This window comes from Ictalurus punctatus, chromosome 25, assembly GCF_001660625.3.
Source record: "Ictalurus punctatus breed USDA103 chromosome 25, Coco_2.0, whole genome shotgun sequence".
Classification (NCBI taxonomy): Eukaryota; Metazoa; Chordata; class Actinopteri; order Siluriformes; family Ictaluridae; genus Ictalurus; species Ictalurus punctatus.
This window is the reverse complement of record NC_030440.2, coordinates 531450-552816: the sequence shown is the minus strand read 5'-3', so window position 1 is coordinate 552816 and position 21367 is coordinate 531450. Positions and strand designations below refer to the sequence as shown.

Below are 21367 nucleotides of genomic sequence, written 5' to 3'. Positions count from 1 at the left end.
ACACAATAGTGTTATTATATATAATACTGTAATTGTGGCACTCATTTGCAAGCTTAAAGGGCTTTGATTGGAAACACAGTTCTGGTGAATATCCAATTGCTAATTTATTGCCATAGAGTAAAGCTGCTTTAGACAAAACACAAGGTTCTTCTAACTCAATCTACACACTTAGAATGTAACTTAATTAAAAAGTGTTTTTTATAGTTTTATATTATGCCTCTAAGTAACAATTCAAAATGTTGGTTATACATATTAGATTATACTTTATTAACATATCCAAATATTAGTTACACATATTGATTACACTTTGTCAATAGATTCTATACTAACAGGTGTTCTGGAGCAGACATACTCCGAGTAAACAAGGTTTGGGTTAATCAAACTTCAGAGGTCAGGGTTTATGTGACGGTAAACTGACCTTGCTTTCTGGAATAAAGCCCAAGGTTGTATGACAAAAACGACACACACACTATAATAATAATAATAATAATAATAATAATAATAATAATAATAATAATAATAACAACAACAACAACAACTAAAATATGAGCGACTGTCCGAACAAGAGAATGCAATACTTTAAAGCATCTATTTAATTGCAATTGAGCTAACAAACAATGTGAAATTCCCCTAACGCTAATAGAAAATATGTAATAAGACTACAAACTAACACAGGAGAAAAGCGTCGTGATTTCGCGCATGCGCGTTGAAGGGGAACCGGAACTCACTGGCCTGTTTCAGGAACTACGTCATTGATCTGCGCCATAATACGTTACAAACTGCGTGAACGGGGCGCTGGTGAAAACAATCTCGACGTGTTAAAGGTTTGTTTTAAAGTATAAGGTGTTTTTCGGGAAAAGAGCTTCAGCCATGGCGATGCAAGCAGCCAAGCGTGCGAATGTAAGTACAGTTTAATCCGTCAAGTTCTGCGAATTGTTTGAGCACTTCCGCTGTATCCAAGACCGTAGCAGTGTAGTTAGCTTGTTAGCTTGTTAGCTTGAGTAACGTCTTAGACTCAGACAGGGGATGTTGTTAAGCTACAACACAACTGAAGTGTCCTGAACGACTAATTTAAAGCAAAGGAGGAATAAATATTCTAAACGAATCATTCATGAAGCCAGCACTTTATAAGTACAGGTGTCCACAAACTTCCACTAGTTTCAGAGCGGACTGTACCAGAAAGAGGGTCAATGCGTTAATTCTTCACTGTAAAAATAACGTCATAAACTTTCTCCTGTTTTCTCCCCTCAGATTCGCTTACCTCCAGAGGTGAACAGGATACTGTACATACGTAACCTTCCATACAAGATCACAGCAGAAGAGATGTACGATATCTTCGGGAAGTACGGTCCAATCCGGCAGATTAGAGTGTAAGTTCCCAGTTCATGTTTTGTTTTACTCGTAGTCTTGTTTATGCAGGATGGTTTTCTACAGTCCACAGTTAATCACTGTCCCTGAGTCTTTCCCGTGGCACCTTTCGATAACATGCTGATGAGTCACTCCAGTGTCCTAGATCAGTGTATTGCTGCTGAATAAAAGCAGTGAACAACATCATAAAAGCATTAAGCAAGTAAAACCTCCTACTGTGGGTCTGAAAAAGTTTTCACAACCCTTCTGAGATGGTATTAATAATAACCGACGGAGTTACACGATGGTCGGCTATCTAGCAAATAAAGTAAAAGTAAGAGTCGATAACATTTAGAGCGGTTTTTCGTTTATATTTCTTTAACTGTGCTTATAATATCATCGATCAGGGTTGACGGGTTTCTTCACCAAGATTTCCATCCCGCCTACCGGACAAAATACCCGAACTATCCCAGAATACAGGGCATTGGAAAAGGGAGACACTTTGTTTCTTTCCTTTTCCTCATCCTTTCTCAGCATGTGAGAGACCCGTTTCCCATGTAAGCCTATTTCTAATGTTCAGTGTCTATTGCTGGACAGAGTTTATACTGTCGCCTCCCCCACAACTCGTCAAAGGGACGCTAATGATCGCGTCTCGCCATTTGTCCCTGTTGTAATATTGGCATCAGTATGTCTAGCATCTAGAGGCAGAGTGGTGAGGGAGATTGCTGATGTGTGGACCAGTCTCACAATGGAAACTGAATGATAGCTAGTACAAGGTTACCTTTCACCTCAGGGGTACTCATCTTGTCATATTTTAATTTCCATAACAGTTGGGAAGTGTGTTTTGTAACGGCAAGATGTGTAACCCGAGTTGTCAAAGTCATTTCTTGGAAGCCTTGATCCTGATCCTTAGAGGGCAGCTTCATGGCCTCCTCCATCATTTCTACATCATCCAGAGTAGGGTTGTGTTTCTCCTGAAATACTGAACCGTTAAATACTCTGTCAGGACAAATTCACATACATTTAATGCTGTAATTGTACAGCTTTACAATTTACTTACAACGTAGCTCAAGGTCCCTTTCCAGAACCTTCAGACTAACTCTTCCTCAGCGGTGGAATGAAATTCTGACCTCAATCCGGACGGCAGAATCTGTCACTATATTCAAAAAACAGCTGAAGACCCACCTACTGAGCACGTAGCCAACCCCTATAAAAACACCAGCCCCACATTATCTTTAAAAATAAATAAATAAATGACTGGCTCTTACGCCTCTACTCTGTGCACTTTGCTTCTCTAGAACTCGATTATAAATCTTGTACAGTAGCACTACTTACTTAATAGTATTGTTCTCCGCTTGATCTATCGCTCTGTTCGTATTTCCTCATTTGTAAGGATAAAAGCGTCTGCTGAAAGTATAAACATGCGCTCGGCACTCTGACAGATGTTTTTCAGCTATGTTTGTTTATATGAAGGTTTTAATAAACTGTACTTAAGTGTTCTAGTTCATGTCTGGAGATGCTTTTTACAAAATGATATCCGTGTCTTAACGATAATAAACTGTGTGCATACAGCGGGAACACACCAGAGACCAGGGGGACTGCCTACGTAGTCTATGAGGACATCTTTGATGCCAAGAATGCCTGTGACCACCTTTCCGGATTCAACGTTTGCAACAGATACCTGGTTGTTTTGTACTACAACGCGAACAGAGTACGTTTGAGTTTACCTTTGAAGTACAAACGGCTTTTTGTCCTCTAATGTTTAGTATTAATCCTCTGCTTTTGTAAGGGGTGTGCAAACTTTGGTTACATTTGATTTTGTTTGTTTTTTTTCTCTCCCCCTTTCAGGCATTCCAGAAAATGGACACGAAGAAAAAAGAAGAGCAGCTGAAACTTCTCAAGGAGAAATATGGCATAAATACGGATCCCCCGAAGTAACGCGATGATTATCCCTCTGCTCCCCAAGTGAACACTTTTAAACAAGGACGCAAATAAACCACATTTTTTGTACAGCTAATTTACCTTAACTTTTATGTAATAAACACTGAGCTGTTAAGATGTTTTTTGTTTTTTTTCTCCTGCTATAAAGCTTTTTATTTGTACGAGTGATGTACCACCAGATGGTTATTTAGGATTTTTACTCTGACTTTTGGATTAAAGTGGCTGGTTTGTAATTGGGTTTTATTGTGAATTCGTGAATAAATTTACCACCAATGAGACAGACATGTTTTACATTTCTGTGTTATTAACCACACCTAACAAAACAATCTAAAATGTCACCTAAATAACCTAACCCTAGGCTGAAACTTTTACCGGTTAAGATTTAAGTGTTTTGATACGTTGCTCTTCGTAGAAACTGGGTGTTGAATGTAACTGAAATTAGTTTCTACCCTGATGAAACTTTCAAATGGAACCAAATATTGTATTCAAAGGGAATATCTTCCTTTCCGGATTTGATATGCCAATGATCATGGTGTACTAATTTGCATGTTAATTATTTGTGACTCCTTTTAGTGGCTTCCAGTGCACGCTTTAGCTACTTTCCTCTGAAACGAGCTGGTAATGACGTTCAGTCACATATATATATATCACACATCACACACGCAGTGAGTGATCCAGACCGATTATTCACCGCACCAAGTTAAACTGGCGTTATATTCAGATTGTCCAAGTCTTTGCAAAGACAGGATTCAGGACTTCACCTCTAAACAGCAAAAAAATGACAAAAATGTCACGTTCAGTCAAGAGTTTTATTTATAAGTTTAAAAAAAAAAAAAAACCAACAGAGAGAATGACTGCATGAGTGAATTGTGGTGATGTTATGTGATAAAATCTAAGAGTATCTAACACTGGTCTGTTTACTCATGAGTAATTATCCACAAAATTAAGGTACCTAAGGATCTTAACGTTAACAGGCATGGCATTTTCTATCAAATCAAGATGAAGACATTCATCTGATGAGCATATGACATAACCATATTTATTCCAAGAAAAGTCTTGAGTTCTTCAATTGTTAGGGCCAGGTTTTCTTTTCCTTTTTGGAGTGCATACAGATCGGGGTTGTGCACTATTTTGTTTACCAGGTCATTTGGGAACATGAGTACTGGTTCTGTTCTCTCAACATTCAGTTGGCACTTTCCTAAAAAAATAATAATAATTAAACATAGGAGGCAGGTTTCCTTTAAACTGCTTATCTTTGGTTTTCCAGATATTCCTTCTTTTATTTTGCTCTTGAATGCTGGAAATGGCTGTCGAATCTTCAGCTCCACTCTCATTACTGCTAGCACTTGTTGACCCTTCTTTACCTGGCTGCCATTCGTCATCACCACCATCATCATCATCATCATCATCACTGTCACTATCCTCATTTGACTGACTTGGAATCTCATCTACAGTCCTGTACACTTCTTTATTTCGTGCTACTCTCAAACTCTACGAAATACAAAAATCAAGATACTAATTACACAATAGAGCTAACTACAGAAAATGCTTTTAAAAATCCTTAAATTGTACTATAATGATAGATCAGTTAACTGAAAAATCAATAAATATGAGTAAAAAATAAATAAATAAAAAATTAATAAGTATGTTCACACCAATAAAGCTGTGCTATAACTTGACTAATGCATGATGTCCTCTTTAGTGGACAAGTGGTTAATCATAGGTTTCAAAAATCCTTAAATCAATAGCTGAACATAAATATTAATTAATGGTTCATCTTTTATAAAAATAATAATAATAATAATAATTTTTAAAAAAAGATATTTTATAGAAGGATTGTAAAGATGTTCCTGAAGTTATGTCGGACATCTTGGATATCATGGCATTGTTTTTTTGTTGTTGTTGTTGTTGTTGTTTTTTTGTAATTACAAGTTGTACCCTATGGTGTAAAATGGCATTTTTAAATCCAAATAAAATACATTTACTAAACACGTTTAACAACAAAAACAAAAAACCCAACTGTCTTATTATTTTTATCATTGTATAACTCACGCCATGAATCTATTGTAAAAGCATACATTAGCTCACTGTGAACTAATTCGTGGGTTAAATTATTAATATTTTGGTGTCAGAAGCTTCCTCTGTGAAATGAACCATCTACACTAAAAAAAATGTATGGTTTGATGTATTTTAATAATAATAATAAAATAATAATAATAATAAATGTATTTTTATTGGGCTTAATGCTTTATTGCGTCTCTTCGATTTTGTCCATTTTTTAATGTACCCATAAATATTGTGAATTGTTGTGTGTTGGTTTTAATATTTATTTATTTATTTAAAAATGATAATTGTGTAGGAGCTCGTGCACGCTCGCGTTCCGCTTTGGGCGCTGTTATTACCGCTAGGTGTGTAAAAGCCGCGCCGCTGTTATTACCGCTAGGTGTGTAAAAGCCGCGCCGCTGTTATTACCGCTAAGTGTGTAAAAACCGCGCCGCTGTTATTACCGCTAAGTGTGTAAAAGCCGCGCATATAACGGTGAGGAAGTATAAAAGTGAGGAAAGGTGAGGAAGTAGAAAATCAGCGTTTTATCTGTAGTAATTAAACTGATTGATAAATTTCACATCATAGCAGCTGATAGCCGATATAGTGTGATTAGACAGACAATATAGACGTGATTATAGTGGAATTAACGCGCAAAATCGGTGTATCCGTTCACCGCCAACTAATAATTATCCGGATGATATGTTTTAAACTGTCTACGCCTCTATTTATTAGTTTTTATTTGTTGTTGTTGTTGTTTTTTATTAATAATATTAAAAAAAAAAAAAGTCATGTATTTTGCTATACAAAATATAGCAAGTAGATGAATCCATGAGCAATCAGTAGCTGTTAGTTTACACAAAATGGCGGGGGGGCGGGGCTTCAAATGAGAGGCGCCATTTAGTTTAGCACCTGTTAACTGACTGATATTATTCTTAACACAACTTTAAAAAGAAAATGTAACTCAAACCTGTGCTTTAATAATCGATTAACACTTAAAATTAACTAGTCTGATCTATTCTCAAAGGCCAGGAGTGGAGAAAGTGTCGAAGTCTTGAAGCTGTAAACTGATAGCTAGCAACCGGTTGAAGCGTCTGCTCGTGCTTCTGTAGAGAACACCTGAGGTAAGATGTTTCAAATAAAATCAAATAAAATAAAATGTGTTGGCGTGTGTGTTCACTGGGTAATTGTGAGGTTTTTAAACATCGTCTGAACTAGTAGTTTGTGGTGGTTTATAAGCACAAGGCTGTAAGGCAGTCAGTTTAAGTGATAGTGTGGTTTACACTAGCTGAAGTTTGAGGGAAAACTTGACCTTTTATAATGCTGGGATTAAAAATAATCTAATCTGTCAGTAATGATGCAGATTAATTTAGGATGATCAGTACTTCTGGCTTCTTGACATACAACTGTCTATTAAAAAGACTGGTTTAGAAAAGGCCAGACTCGTGCAGTGTGAACTGCAACTGACTGAGCAGTGATCAATGTCAGGGGTTTATTTGTGCACTTTTGGGTACATGGTAACATGGATCACGAATTTTTAAAAGGCATTTAAACCCATGTTTTTGACCGTTTTGATGGGTATTACATCCTCAACCGTAGTGTTTGCCGTGTAGCTGATTGAGCATCCAGATTATTCCCAGTGTGCACTGCGATGCATTTAGGACTCCTCAAGCTGTGTTTGTGATGACGCTCTGAACATTCGCAGATCTCTGAACATTCGCAGATTCGCAGATCTGTGATTTCCAGATTTGGAAATCACAATCATCATTAAGTTCACTGTCATCATTAAGTTTCAGTTATCAACAAATCCCACTAAAATGGTAGTTCAGTGTAAGGAATATGTAGTTTAGTCACTTGGACAAAAATTTCAAATATTACAATAGAATCATATTATAAAAATATGGAATGAGCGAGGTCAAGGTTTGGGGTCACAGAAAAGTTTGGACGCCCCTACCATAACCCCAGATATTGCACTGGTCTTTTATTGTCTGATTAAAACATGAAACTCGTATGTTCTTGATTATATTCCAACATCAAATGGTTTAAAAAATGTGTTCTTTTGCGTTTTCTTTATAGGTACCATGTCATCAGATGTTGAAAACCTCTTGAATTATTTCCAAACCTGAAACCTAGACAACAGAACAATGTGTTCAATTCCTGGGCTCCCGTCACCTGGCTCAAACGTGACCGTGTTCATTACCAGAATAAACGTGAGCCGTCTCTGTGTTCTGGTAGAGTTTTGGGGTAATTTTGTCCAGGATCAGAAACTTGCATATCAACAAATGAAAAAAGAGATTCAGTACCCCAAAGAAGTATTTCATGAAGGAGAAGGGAAGCCTGGTGATCTCTGTCTTATACGGGTCTATGAAACATGGTACAGAGCTCGTATAGTGTCAAGAAATGATACTTACTACACAGTATTTCTCATTGATGAAGGCAGAACACTTCAGGCTCATATCAGCCTTTTGGCATGGGGCCAAACTGACTTTTTCAGCCTACCTCCTGAAGTTGAATTGTGCATTCTTTCCAATGTCCTGCCATTGTCTCTTGAAAATAGATGGTCAGAATTGGCCTTGGAGTACATGAAATCATTCTGTGGGAGAACAGTAACTGCCTATGTTCTGGATTTTTCCATCCCTCAGTGTGCATTTCTACTTGATATTCCATGTCTGTCTAGGCAAATGTACGAGATGGGATTTGCAAAGAAATTGTCAAATGACGAGTTCAAAGACTTTGTTTCAAGGTCTTTACAGTCTGATGCTGGGTCTGTAGAGCCGTTGAGGACTGCATCCGTCGGATGTAAACCACTTGAACAAACCAAGACACAGCTGTGTTACATGTATCCGAAGCTAGAAGCTGAAACCATCGAGACTGTGCTAGTCACAGAGGTAAAAAATCCCCTACGTGTCTTCTGTCAGCTAAAGGTTTTCTCCCAGGAACTCAAGAAACTGAGAGAGCAGATAACTCAGCATTATGAAAGAACAGTTGAATCTCATTTTGCAAGACCTGAGAACTTGGGGGCTCCTTGTGCATCAAGAGGAGATGATGGAAAGTGGTATCGCTCTGTTTTGCTGCAGGTCATGTCCACCAACAGTGTAGTTGAAGTGTTGCATGTGGATTATGGGAAGAAACAATTTGTTCAAGTAGAGCATGTTCGACCACTGGCCCCAGAATTCGTCAGAATGCCTGTTGTGACTTATATTTGCTCTCTGCATGGAGTTATTGATCGAGGAGATGGTTGGACAGTTTCACAGATTGATTATCTGAAATCCTTACTGCTTAACAGAACCGTTATAGCCAAATTCGAGTATCAAAGCCTCTCGGAGGGTGTCCACTACGTCACACTGTATGGACATGAAAACAAAAATCTAAACAAATTATTTGGCTCCAGAGAGAAGTGCTTAATAGGTTCGAGGTGCCTTAAAGATGATACCATGCACAAGATTGGAATGAGTCGGAGGTGCCAGGCTTCAGTTAAATGTGAGACACAAGGAACCCAGGATTTGAAAGGGATTTTCACAGAAAGTCTCTTACCTAATACCGATCATGTGGCTGTTGTGCAGCATGTTGATAGCCCCTCAAAGTTTTGGATCCAGACACAGAAATATGCTGCTGAGTTTGACCTGCTAATGGATGGCCTGACGGAGATGTGTAGTGATCTGACCAGAGCCAGAGGACTGATTATAAAGCCTGTAGCTGGTCGACTTTGTGTGGCCAAAGCCAAAGATGATGTGTTCTACAGGGCTGCTATTTGTGAAGTCTTTGAGACGAAGGCAGAGGTTTTCTTCCTTGATTATGGAAACAAAGAATTGGTTGATTGTAGTAACCTTCGCGAGTTGCCCCTCAGTTATCAAAACCTACCAGCCTTGGCAGTTAAGTGTGCTCTTTACGGTGTTCAACCCAGAAGTGAAGAATGGGATCTAAATGCCACATTATTCTTTGCTAAAGCTGTTGTGGACAAAGTCCTTGATGTACATATACTTGCAAAGTCCCAAGACACACATGTTGTCCAGGTCATTGATTCTATGTCTGATGGAGAAAAAGATTTTTCAAAGCTGCTCTGTAGTGCAGGTTTTGCCGATATGGATAAACCTGTGATCACACCACACACTAAAGCGGTACAGACTTCTGACGTGTTCACGACGAGTGCTGTTTCACAGTCATCCAATTCGCCTGCTGTAACGTCTGCTTTCACGGAGTACCTGATTCCAGTTGGAAGCTCATTTGACGTTACGGTATCCTACATCGAGAATCCGAATGACTTTTGGTGCCAGAAAGCTAATGATGCAAAATGCCTGAAACTGCTAATGCAAGATCTTCAGAGGTACTATGCAAACTCTGAATTTCAGCCTCCTTTGGAAGCTGCCTGTGTTGCTCGTCACCCTAAAAATAGAATGTGGTATCGAGCGTTGGTCGTCCAAAAGCACCAGGCTTCTAATGTAACCGTACTCTTTGTCGATTATGGGGAAACGAGGAGCGTTCCCATTTACGACCTTCGCCGCATTGATCCAGAATTCCTTAAGTTGAAAGGACAAGCTTTCCGATGCTGCTTGTATAACTTGAACTCTCCGGTCTCTCGTTCCACTTTAGTATGGAGTCCGGATGCTACGTTGCAGTTTCAAGAGTTTGTGGACAAGGCAGCCTCAATGGGTGTGGTGTTGAAATGTACTGTGTATGCCATGATGTGCGACACTCAGAATGTGGTGTTTAATGTAGTGGATTTAGAGAGTCCATTCCAAAGCATCTGCAGACTTCTTGCCCAGAGAGGTCTGGCTGACCATGCACCTAAAAAGGGAGCTCTGCCATCTTTAAGGCTAGATACATACTACTACTCTTCACACAGCATCAGAACTGGGTCCGAAGAAGTTGTAAGCATCACCTGTGTGAAAAGTGTCAACCAATTCTTTTGTCATCCGCAAAGAAACTTGGTGCAGATTGATGCACTTGCAGATAATGTCAACAGATTATGCAGTCAGTTACAGAGCATTAACTGTCCCAAAATCTTTGGAAATGTTTGCTTTGCAAAATATACTGATGGACTGTGGTACAGAGGACAACTTAAATCTAAAAAGCCTTCGGTTGTAGTCCACTTTGTGGATTATGGTGACACACAGCAAGTTGAGAAATCAGATGTCCTACCAGTTCCACTTGAAGTTGCTGAAATTATGGCGATACCTGTGCAAGCAGTTGAGTGTGGGCTTTCTGATGTGCCCGAAAAGGTTCCAAGTGAAGTGAATAGCTGGTTTGAAAGTTTTGTGACAGATCGCCAGCTCAAAGCCTTGGTAGTATCCAAAGAACCATCTGGTAAATTAATTGTTGAGCTATATGATGGGAAAACTCCAGTAAATGCAATAATCAGAGAGAAATTTCACATTGAAGCCGAGAGAAACGAGCAAATTACTGTAAAAGGACTTGAAGTCAAGGATCAATTTCAGTCATGTGCTGAAAGACGAAAAGTAGCGCAGTGGATTCCAGAGAAACACTGGAGATCTCAGAAAAGTGCTGACTCGGAAGAAAGCGCAGGAAAATTTCCTGACGGGGGCACGAAAAGAATCGCCCCAATAAAGTTGAAGCACAGTGTTTTTCACAGAGAAACTCTTAGTGAATTTGAAAATGCCAAACCCGGTGTCCTTAAACAAGCCGAGCTCCCTGTTAAAGTAGTCGAGCCAGGTCTGGAAGCTGAAGTGTTCATCTCACATTGCAATAGTCCTTTAAGCTTCTTTGTCCAGTTGGTAACGGATGAAAGTGAAATTTGGTCTCTGGTGGAAAAGTTGAATGCTGGTCAGCCAAAGCACATACCTGTTAACCCTGGTGATCTCTGTGAAGGTGACTTGGTTAGTGCAGAGTACCCTGAAGATAACTGTTGGTACCGTGCAGTTGTGAGAAATGTGCCCGTCGGTGTCACGGCTGATGTCGAATTCATTGACTTCGGAAACACCGCTGAAGTTTCACTCTCAAAAATATGCTTTCTGGACAAAGTGTTCTCCCAGCCAAGGTACAGCATTCATTGCTCACTGACTGGAGTGGTAAAAGTCGACCGTGACGCGGCCTCGAATTTCAAAATGGCAATTAAAAAAAATGCTGATGGATTTTTATGTAAATTTATCCAGCAGTCAGGTTCTGTATGGGAGGTCAAACTTGAGGTCAATGGTGAGCCGTTGGGATCTGCTTTCTCCAAAGATACAAATGTCATAACTGCAACAGGTGCACCCAAGAGCCCAGATACTGACTTCAATCTGTGTGCTTATAAGAATCCTGAGATATGGACTGGACAGGTAATTGCTGTATATGCCTCAGTCATTACTGGGCCACAGCTTTTCTGGTGTCAGTATGCAGAGACAGAAAAGCTGCAGGAGATTTCTGATATAATCCAAAAGATTGGTAGTAATTTGGGAAGTGGCCCTTTGAGTATAGAAACCCTACCGATTGAAAGCGGATGCATTGCCCTTTTCGATGAGGACCGACTATGGTATCGCGCCAAGGTGACTTCAGCTGAAAAGGACACACTCTCTGTTCTGTTTGTTGACTATGGAAACGAATCAAAAGTTAAAATGTGCGACATTAGACCACTGCCATTTGAGGTATCCGATTTACCTCCTCAGGCGTTTGCTTGTCAGCTCGATGGTTTTAATGTTTTGGATGGGTCCTGGGACGACAAGGCAGCTGATCAGTTCTATGAGCTAATCAATGACCAACTCTTGAAAGTCACAGTTGTGAAATTGTCCAGTTCATGCGATGTGGTGACTCCTCATTTTGTTCAGCTGGAATGTGACGATCTTATCATCAATGATGCAATGAAAAAATGTTGGACTCAGAATAGCAAGAGGACATCATTTGAACTAGCAACTTCTGCAACGGTCTGTGATTCGACTAATGTGCCTGAAACGTCTGCTCCATGTGTAGCTGAACCTATAGAAGGGCCCAAGGACCCCCTTTTTATAGCCACGGAGAATCTGCACAGTGGCACTTGCATTTCTCCTCCCAAATTGCAGGTAGAATGCGATGGTCTGACTGAGCATGCGGAGCAAGCTGGACCCACAGAGATGCTGGATAAAAGAAATGTTGCTGTGAGTGAGAGATTTTCTCTAGATGAAGATCGCTACTTGACGTCAGCAGACATGGAAAAGCCTGAGAATTATGGCAGAAGTGTCGGTGTAAAGGATACAAATATAAATGTAGGCATTCATCCAGTTCACCCTGTGGATGTTCTCAGGGAGTGCCTGTTAGACTCCACAGACGTTATGCGTGAAGGAGCATTCACAGGTTCTGTGGAGTATACTGATGAGAACCAAGTGGAAACTGCATGTCCAGAAGGTCAGTCTTGTGATGAGGTCTGCGAAAAAGTGCATGGATTGGTTTCAGAACACGATGAGAATAAGACTGGGTCTGATCATGAGATCATTAAATCAGGTAAGTGTCACGTGAAAATCTGGATTTATTTATTTATTTATTTATTTATTTATTTATTTATTTATACATGACGGTTTATATGCATGATGGAGATTCTTTGTTTCTCCAAAGCCTTGGGAAACGTAAGAAGGGCTGCAGAAAGTGGTGCAGTCAGGTCAGAATGTGCGATCTGGCCCCGAGAACAAGCTTTAAAGATTTCTGATGATTCCACCTCGGTAAGCATGTTTTCACGACTGTGAATGTCACATGAACAGCAATGTTTTAAATTCAAAATAACATACAAGTACAGCATTTGGACCGTGGTTTTGTGATGCTGGTGGATCCGGTGAACATTTTTGAAACTGTACCAGAAGAATCGTTGCAGGTATGAACCATCCGTAGAAGTGCTGTTCTGATTGTTGAACTATGCATATGTAGGAATGTAGCAGTGGTGGGAGCAAAACGCTGTAAAAAATCCTTCAAATGTAAAGCAGTTATCTAAGCAATTATCATTTTTTTATGTAATTGATGATGATGATGAACGAGTTTCCCGGCTCCCGAGTCACGACGTTGCCACAGCCATCCGTGGCTGGGTGTCAAAAGGGAACAAAATTGTTGGGTGGGGCATTCTCTCTCTACCTTGTCAATCACAGCTACACTAGGCATCTGTGAGCTCATGTATGTAGAAGAGGGCAGATAGCCGGAGGATTTCCTCCAAGTGTTTTACGATGCCCTGTGATGCAGCAGTCAGAAAAGCTGCAGTTGGCTGGCCTCACGCGTCTCAGTGGAAGGGTTAGACGATGTTTGTGTTGATGTTTAAGAGGATTTAAATGTATATTTATCTACTGAAATATAAAATAGTCTTAATGGAATTTGTTCATCTAATTTATTGATAAGTCCGCAACATTTATCTAATAGAGGAGGCAAATGAGGTTTGAGGAAAGAAGCGCTACGTTTACTCGCGCTGGTTCAACTAAAATGTGTAATTGAAGGTAGGACGGTATTGCATTACTCGTATTCCTTATTCATCACAGGCTGAAAAGGAAACGGCGCACGAAGCCGTGACCTGTTCTGCTTCTCCAGATCGTTCTGGTAAGATTCATCACGTGACTGCAGCATTTATGAAATTTTCTTCTTTTAAACTTGAGAATATTGTTTGGCTTGCTTGAATGTTCTGAAAGTCTTTATCATCTAAAGTCATAGGTAGTTATGAAGAGATGGATGAAGAACCTAGTGCTGGGATGGATCTGGTGAGTGATGAACAGGTAAACTTGGTGAGGTTTCAAGAATTTGAGCGAGAACAGTCTTGATGTTTATGAGAGTTTAAACAAAGATTTGTACATTGCCTCATGACGTCTTTTAATTGTCACTACAGACTCGAGACAAAGAGCTGGACTCCTGTTTAGGTCACTTGGTGGCAGAATCTGAAAGTAAGTAATAGGGCCTACTTGGATCATCCTCAGAGGAAATATATATATATATATATATATATATATATATATATATATATATATATATATATATATATATATATATATATATATATATATATATATATCTCATTCCTAGGGAAGACTGTAGAATGACTGCCGACTAGTCGCAGAACAATGTTGTAGCTTCAAAATGGTTTTGTTCTATGAAAGAAACATGGGACTAGAAAACACTTACTGTCCTAAGTATTGTTTAAGATTTTATGTCCATAGACTTTTCATTAAAAAAAAAAAAAAAAAAGTATTGTTGGGAGAAAAGGATCTGTGGTACGATTTTTATCTTTCTGCAGAAACAGCCATGGAGATTGAGCCAAAACTAGAACAGAACGTATGCAGTGCTATGACCGTCCAGGTAAATTAACGTCCCAGTTTGTGTCTTTGTGTAGTCATAAAAGAATGCATTTACGCGCAAGTCTAACCAATCATGTACGTATCACATCAGGTACAAACTGAGGAGACGAGTCCTCCAGCAGAGGAACAGAGAGGTCTGTTTTGCACAATTGAATGGCAGTATGTTTTAATATATACTGTATATTGTCTGAAACTGAACTAATACTCATTTTAATCTTGTCCACTAACATTAGAACGTGTGACGAAGACGTGTGAGCAGGTAGATGAGCTGATGGGATTCATACCTGCGATGCCACTGGAGAAGGTACTTTGTCTTTATTCCAGTTAATATGTACTCTGAGTGCACACATGGACCAGAGATATAACGCTTTAACATCTTACAGGACCAGGAGACGGAAGCTGAAGCGGATCTGGATACCTTCGGCGTAACGTCACCGGAGAAGGTGCGCTTTTTTATTCTGTGTGTTTCATTAAATATATACTATACGTACACACATCGAAACTTTTACTTTACGTGCGTTTTGTTCACTTGACAGCATTTAAGTCATGCCGAAATCTGAATTTAATTTGATATTTCCTAATTCTGATAATTCCTAATATTTCCTAACTGAAAACTGAAAACTCCTCGCATCTATATTTTACTTCACGTAGAACCTTACCTATAGCAGTCACATTATCCGAGAGGTTTTATTTTAATCCGTGTTGCTTCATACCTGCGTTTTCCTGATCATGAAAAGTGCATTAAGGAGCATTCCAGCATAACGCTAGTTTCATACAGCGGTGCTTGAAAGTTTGTGGACCCTTTACAATTGTCTACATTTCTGCATAAATATGACCTAAAACATCAGGTTTTCACACAAGTCCTAAAAGTATATAAAGAGAACCCAGTTAAACAAATGAGACAAAAAATACTATAATATTATAAAATATTATATATAATATTATAAAATATTATCACTTATTTATGGAGGAAAATGATCTAATATGACACATCTGTGAGTGAGTGTGCTTTCAGTATGTGGTGTGACCCCCTTGTGCAGTAATAACTGCAGATAAGCGTTTGGGGTAAGTGTTGATCAGTCCTGCACATCGGCTCGGAGGAGTTTTATCCCGTTCCTCAGAACAGAACAGCTTCAGCTCTGGGGTGTTGGTGTGTTTCCTCACATGAACTGCTCGCTTCAGGTTCTTCCACAACATTTCTACTGGATTAAGGTCAGGACTTTGACTTGGACGTTCCAAAACATTAACTTTATTCATTATTTAAAACTATGAAGGGTTCACAAACTTTCACGCACCACTGTATATTATTCGTCATGGTATGTAGTGTTCTGTTGCACAGGTTTGTGTCACTTAGTGTCACCATTTTAACGGAGTTCAGGATTTTGCGTCAGTTTCCTGTTTCACACATCCATGTAGCGAAAGTACAATACCCAGCATGCTGTACACCAATATGTAATTCAGCCAACCACAGCAGGATTCCCTGCTGTAATCAACCAATCCTCCTCCCCGAGTGAGACGTGTCACTCTGACATTTAAAAAAAAAAAAAAAAAAAGGAAAACCTGCGCCTTGTGAACTAAAATGTTTCCTAAAATGTCATGTACTGTTGAGTTTCTGAATGTGCAACGTGTTGATAAACAAACCTGTTTTAATAACAAGATGGTTGTTGTTACAGATAATTAGGAGGGATAACCAAGTTGCATCATGGTAATCGGGTCATTTTGCAAATCAGGTTGAGCTAAATTAGTCTTTACACCACAGAAAAATGGTGGATATTTCCGAGTGTGCAGCCAGCAGTTCCAACCAGAAGAATATGAAATAGATTTGAAAGTGTTACTGGGTCTTTTGCTGAAGAAGATGCTAAAGAAAACGGCAATTTTGTTTGTATTTAGCACAAAAAAAGGGACCAGAGAAACCCCATACCCGGTCAACCTGACAGAAGGAGCCACACCGAGGTATGAGAGTGAGTTAATGTCTGCTAGCAAGTGCTTGTCCTTGCCTCTAGTGATAACAAGCAACCCTTAAAAATTCTCACTTCTGTTGCTTAAGGAATCCATTCCTGTTATTGCAGTACTTTTATGTACATAGTCATTACCAGTAGCCAATCAGCTAGCTACAATGGATATAAAAAGTCTACACACCCCTGTTAAAATGGCAGGTTTTTGTGATGTAAAAAAAAAATCAGATCCTTTTTCACCTTTAGTGATCGACACCCAGCCCTCAACATGATGCTTGCTAATGTGTAGCTTAAAATTTCACAATAAAGGAGGAAAAGGTTCTGACGTGATTTTGTCTCAATTTAAAAAAAAAAAAGACACCACAAAAACCTGCCATTTTAACAGGGGTGTGTAGACTTTTTATATCCACTATATCTAGTTTTCTTGAACCTTGAGCTATTCCCCTCACGATTGGTTCCATTAACTAGTGATGACTGCCCCCTCCCCACCCCAAATATCCACCCATAACTGTTATAGGCTTTCAAGGCAGCATGCGTCTTTAGGAAGGGGTTTCCCCGGTATTCAGACTGGGACCACAGAGTAGGCATGCTTACACTATATGCATCGACACTTTAAATTTTGGTCAGGGTCCCTTTACATACTACTTTTACTTGTTACTGCAGCCTCAAGATAAAGAGCACGACTGCTGCTTAGGTGACTTGGTGGCAGAGTCTGAACGTAAGTAATATGGGTTGATCTGGATCATTCTCAGGGGAAGATCTTATACGTTTCTGTGTGAATACCTATCTGAAACCATTTTGTTTTAATGAACAGAACCTGTGCAAGATGATGTGACTCCAGGTCCAGATTCAGGTCTCGATGCTCCTCAGGAAACGGTGGGCTTTATTTCATTCCTTTTCATATTAAATGTGGTGTTTTTTTTTTTTTAAAAAAAGGAAAAAAAAAACCCAGCAACATCAGCTTCTAATGTTGGATTTTGTTGTTTTTCTGCAGAGCAAAATGTTTGTTGCAGATATTTCAGTTGAGCAAAGTGGTAAGATAAACACTTCCATTACAAGAACACTGTATAAGCATGGTTCTTCTAATGTAACACGTGACATTTAATGAATTCACATTACACCAGAACATGGAGTACTACAAATGGGTTTCGGCTATGCGTTAATACCTTCAGTCATGTCACTTCTGAAGTGGATCCAGGCCGAAACGGAATACCACAACAAGTGTAATATAAATCACTGCTCCTGACACACCTGTCAACATCTACTGTTTAACCATAGCATTTGCCATATTTAAACTCTTGCTACACCGATATCGAAGACATGTGAAAACGTGGAAAAGCCAATTCATTGAAAGAGGGGGAAAATGTGTCCTTTTGCTTTCTGGTGCACTTTGAGCAGTGAATTGAAGACCCGCTGTCTTGTGAGCCAATAGAAAGCAAGAAGGTGGAACTGTGGTCTCTTTGCACATTGAAAAATAGAGGATACAAAGTATTGGTCAAACCAAACTTTCGCCTGAAAAATCTCTGGCAAATTTAACAGCATGGCAAAAATCCGATGTTACTCGGAACTAGCGTAGTGTTGACGCATTGAAATTGAAACTAGTTAACTGTATGCAAAAGCCTTTTTTTTTTTTTTTTTTTTTTTTTTTTTGAAATATACACTCATGTGAAAAAATAAGTACACCCCATGGACCATTGGAAATTGTTGTTGGGTTGTTTTTTTTGACATATTTGGATGAGCAAACATTTGATGATCTTTGAAACAGTACCAGTACAGTAGTGTTAACGATGTTGATTAACTTGAACAAAAGCACAAGGAAAATTTGCTTTTTTAATCATTTATTTAACAGAAATATCAATAGAAATGTGATATTCTTCTGTGGAAAAAGTAAGTACACCCTTGGCCTCAGAAGCTAGTATTGCCCCCTTTAGCAGAAATATCTTCTTGTAGGTGTTCTGTATAATTGTCCACCAGGCTTGCTGGAATTCTTGACCACTCGTCCATGCAATATTCTTTCAGTTGCAAGATGTTTGAGGGTTTTCTTGCATGTTCTGCCCGTTTCACATCCCCCCACAACATCTCAATGGGATTCAAATCCGGGCTTTGACTCGATCGTTCCATAGCCCTCCATTTCTTCTTCTTGAGATGTTCCTTGGTGGATTTGCTTGTGTGTTTAAGGTGATTTATCCTGTTGAAAGGTTCAACTTTTGGACACATGGCCTCACATTATCTTCACACTCTTTGATATGATGCAGAATTCATAGTTGAATCAATGAATGCAAGCTGTCCAGTCCCTGAGGAAGTGAAGCAACCCCAAACCATAACATTTCCACCATTTACATTTCCGGTGAAGTAATTTGTAACTGTAACCGAATACGTTTTTAAATAGGTATTTGGTTATGAGGTGAAAGCCACATGACTATAAATGACTTCATATGCTCATACTGCTCAGTGTAAAATGTTAACACGTTATTTGAAAAGAATCTGTGGTATGATTTTAGTTTGTTTTCTCCTGCAGAACCTGCCATGGAAATGAATCCGACACTAGAATTAGCAGAAGATTTATGCTGTGCTGTGAAAGTCCAGGTAAATTAATGTAGACTTTGGTTCAATTAAAAAGCATAAACTCACGCTGACGTTTCTCATCAGGTACAACCTGTGGAAGAAGCTGAGGAGACGAGTCCTCCAGTAGAAGAACAGAGAGGTCTGTTTTAGTCTTATGAACATATAATCTAATGTTAATCTGGAAAAGGGTCTGAAACTGAACTAATACTCATTTTAATCTTGTCCACTAACATTAGAACGTGTGACTAAGACGTGTGAGCAGGTAGATGAGCTGATGGGATTCATACCTGCGATGCCACTGGAGAAGGTACTTTTGTCTTTATTCCAGTTAATATGTACTCCGAGTGCACACATGGACCAGAGATATAACGCTTTAACATCTTACAGGACCAGGAGACGGAAGCTGAAGCGGATCTGGATACCTTCGGCGTAACGTCACCGGAGAAGGTGCGCTTTTTTAAATTTATTTTAATTTAGTTATTTCAGTAAGTATAAACTATGTATATGGTTGTCTAAGGCCCTGCTCATACTTGGTATTAACATCTGTCTCAAGTGATCCGATCACAAGTGGACAGCCAGAACACATTGGTGTTTATACATGGCATTTTGAACGTGTCTCCAGCAGGCACTTGAGATCAGATTTCGGCTAGAGGAAGGGTGTCGTGCACGTTTATTACACCGGTCTTCCATTTAAAACGTTTCGATCGCGTGGCTTCTTAACAAAACTTGTAAATAAACGGGAGATGAGATCGCAAAGAGAAGCGGCTGCTTTCAGCACTGCTGTTACCGCGTCACCGTTCTCCATTGGCCCAGAGGAGGAGAACTCTGTCACAATGATCACGTATTTATTTTCCAGCGATTGTAATGAAGCAGTTGATTAGGCGGTCCTTCGTTACTCTCCAAGACACATTCGGATGCTTTTTTGAGGCCACTCTACGGATGTTAAGCGGCTGTATGTGTCCCGGATCACGCTGTGAGACACGTCGGACACCTCGTTCGCCCCTGTACATCACGCTGACCACTTGCGCTCGGATCGCCCAGGACACGTGTTAATCCCAGGTGTAATTTGATGTTTTGTAGGCTCTGGATGTGGACCTTGCTGCTGATCCTGATTTCCCTGCTGTGATTGGTACGCTATCTTGCTTTGCAAAAAACATACTTGCACACGACAAACGGCAAAACAGTACCTTTTCATTGAGGATGCGTTTCCTTTTTTTTTTTTTTTAATTATTATTAAAGAAATCTAACATTCGCTGATCTGGCTCTTGGTTTTACAGATAACATTATTGACTTTGTGAGTGAGACCGAACAGGGCTCAGATATCACATCAGACACGGTGAGGATCGTTTACTCCCACTAGTGTTGATGCACTTAAACTTTATTTTTTTTATTTCTTTATATACGCGTGCTGTGTGTTTGTGTTGAATTTGAATATTAGATTCAAGGCAGTATGGTGGAGACTGAACGTCTTGCTGCTGACACGGCCTCTTCTGGTAAGTGCTTACATTTGATTATGAACCACAGACCCATCAGCAGGTGTATATATACACTGTGGCTTTTTAATACGGATGACCGTCATGTGCTCTGCAGACTTGCAGAAACCAGCTGATGAGTTAAGAGCTTCCACGGTCACGCATCTGTCCGTTAAAATCGAGGACACGTCCGATGACATCATCTTCGTGACGGAGTGGCAGGTTTCCCCGGCCGGGGCGAGTGAGCCCGGTAGTAAAGAGTAGCTGCGGCTACTCTTTTTTTTTTTTTTTTTTTTTTTAAGATGTATTCAAAACAGTTTGTTCAGTTTGACGGTTGAGCTTAAAAGTGCATGTGTTGTGAGGAGGAAAAATATCGAAACACCATTTTGTTTAGTGGTGTCTCGTACTTTTTCTTTCATTTCTTATAGCACAAAATGGTGGACCTGGTTCTTGTTCTTTACGGTTCCACATCAGAATTTCAGTAAAAAATCAACAAGGTGCAAGTTTCACTGGTGCTTTTGTGATTATACAATGCACACAAAACATCTTTCATTCCAATTCTTTTTTTTATTGTTGCCCAGTTATAAACCATATGTAAAACGGATATAAATTACACAATAATTATTAAAGTCAGGCTTCTCCTGTGTCAGTATTTTTTTTATTTTTTATTTTTTATTCCCACACAAGACAAGCGACAAAACACTTCAAATTGAAATACATGGATTAACTTATAAATGGTTTCAAATATAAAATGACGTCGTGGAATATTTCATTCTGACTGTAGGCATTTTGTAGTGTAAAGGCTTTATAGATC

The 21367-nt window shown here is 39.4% G+C and overlaps 2 protein-coding genes across 6 annotated transcripts; both read left to right on the top strand.

Annotated features, from left to right (window-relative positions):
* The first annotated feature begins 740 nt into the window (after positions 1-740).
* Positions 741-3570, top strand: sf3b6 (splicing factor 3b, subunit 6). The gene is made up of 4 exons (XM_017455372.3): positions 741-900; positions 1252-1370; positions 2920-3058; positions 3196-3570. The coding sequence occupies exons 1-4, from the start codon at positions 871-873 to the stop codon at positions 3283-3285; spliced, it is 378 nt and encodes a 125-aa protein (XP_017310861.1). The 5' UTR covers positions 741-870; the 3' UTR covers positions 3286-3570.
* Positions 3571-5752: 2182 nt separating this feature from the next.
* tdrd6 (tudor domain containing 6) lies at positions 5753-21203 on the top strand. Of its 5 annotated transcripts, XM_017456275.3 has the most exons (23): positions 5753-5852; positions 6359-6455; positions 7408-12741; positions 12853-12956; positions 13755-13812; positions 13918-13994; positions 14096-14150; positions 14501-14562; positions 14653-14695; positions 14795-14865; positions 14945-15004; positions 16452-16514; positions 17180-17234; positions 17331-17392; positions 17511-17550; positions 19035-19102; positions 19166-19220; positions 19318-19388; positions 19469-19528; positions 20162-20210; positions 20359-20417; positions 20520-20574; positions 20672-21203. In XM_017456275.3, exons 3-23 carry the CDS (start codon positions 7476-7478, stop codon positions 20815-20817), a joined length of 6579 nt encoding a protein of 2192 aa, XP_017311764.1. In that variant the 5' UTR covers positions 5753-5852; positions 6359-6455; positions 7408-7475; the 3' UTR covers positions 20818-21203. The 5 variants fall into 5 exon arrangements, with proteins under 5 accessions (XP_017311764.1, XP_017311766.1, XP_017311765.1 ...); XM_017456277.3 differs by lacking the exon at positions 5753-5852 and having other exon boundaries at positions 6180-6455; positions 13918-13970; XM_017456276.3 differs by lacking the exon at positions 5753-5852 and having other exon boundaries at positions 6180-6455; positions 13918-13985.
* The last annotated feature ends 164 nt before the right edge of the window (positions 21204-21367 follow it).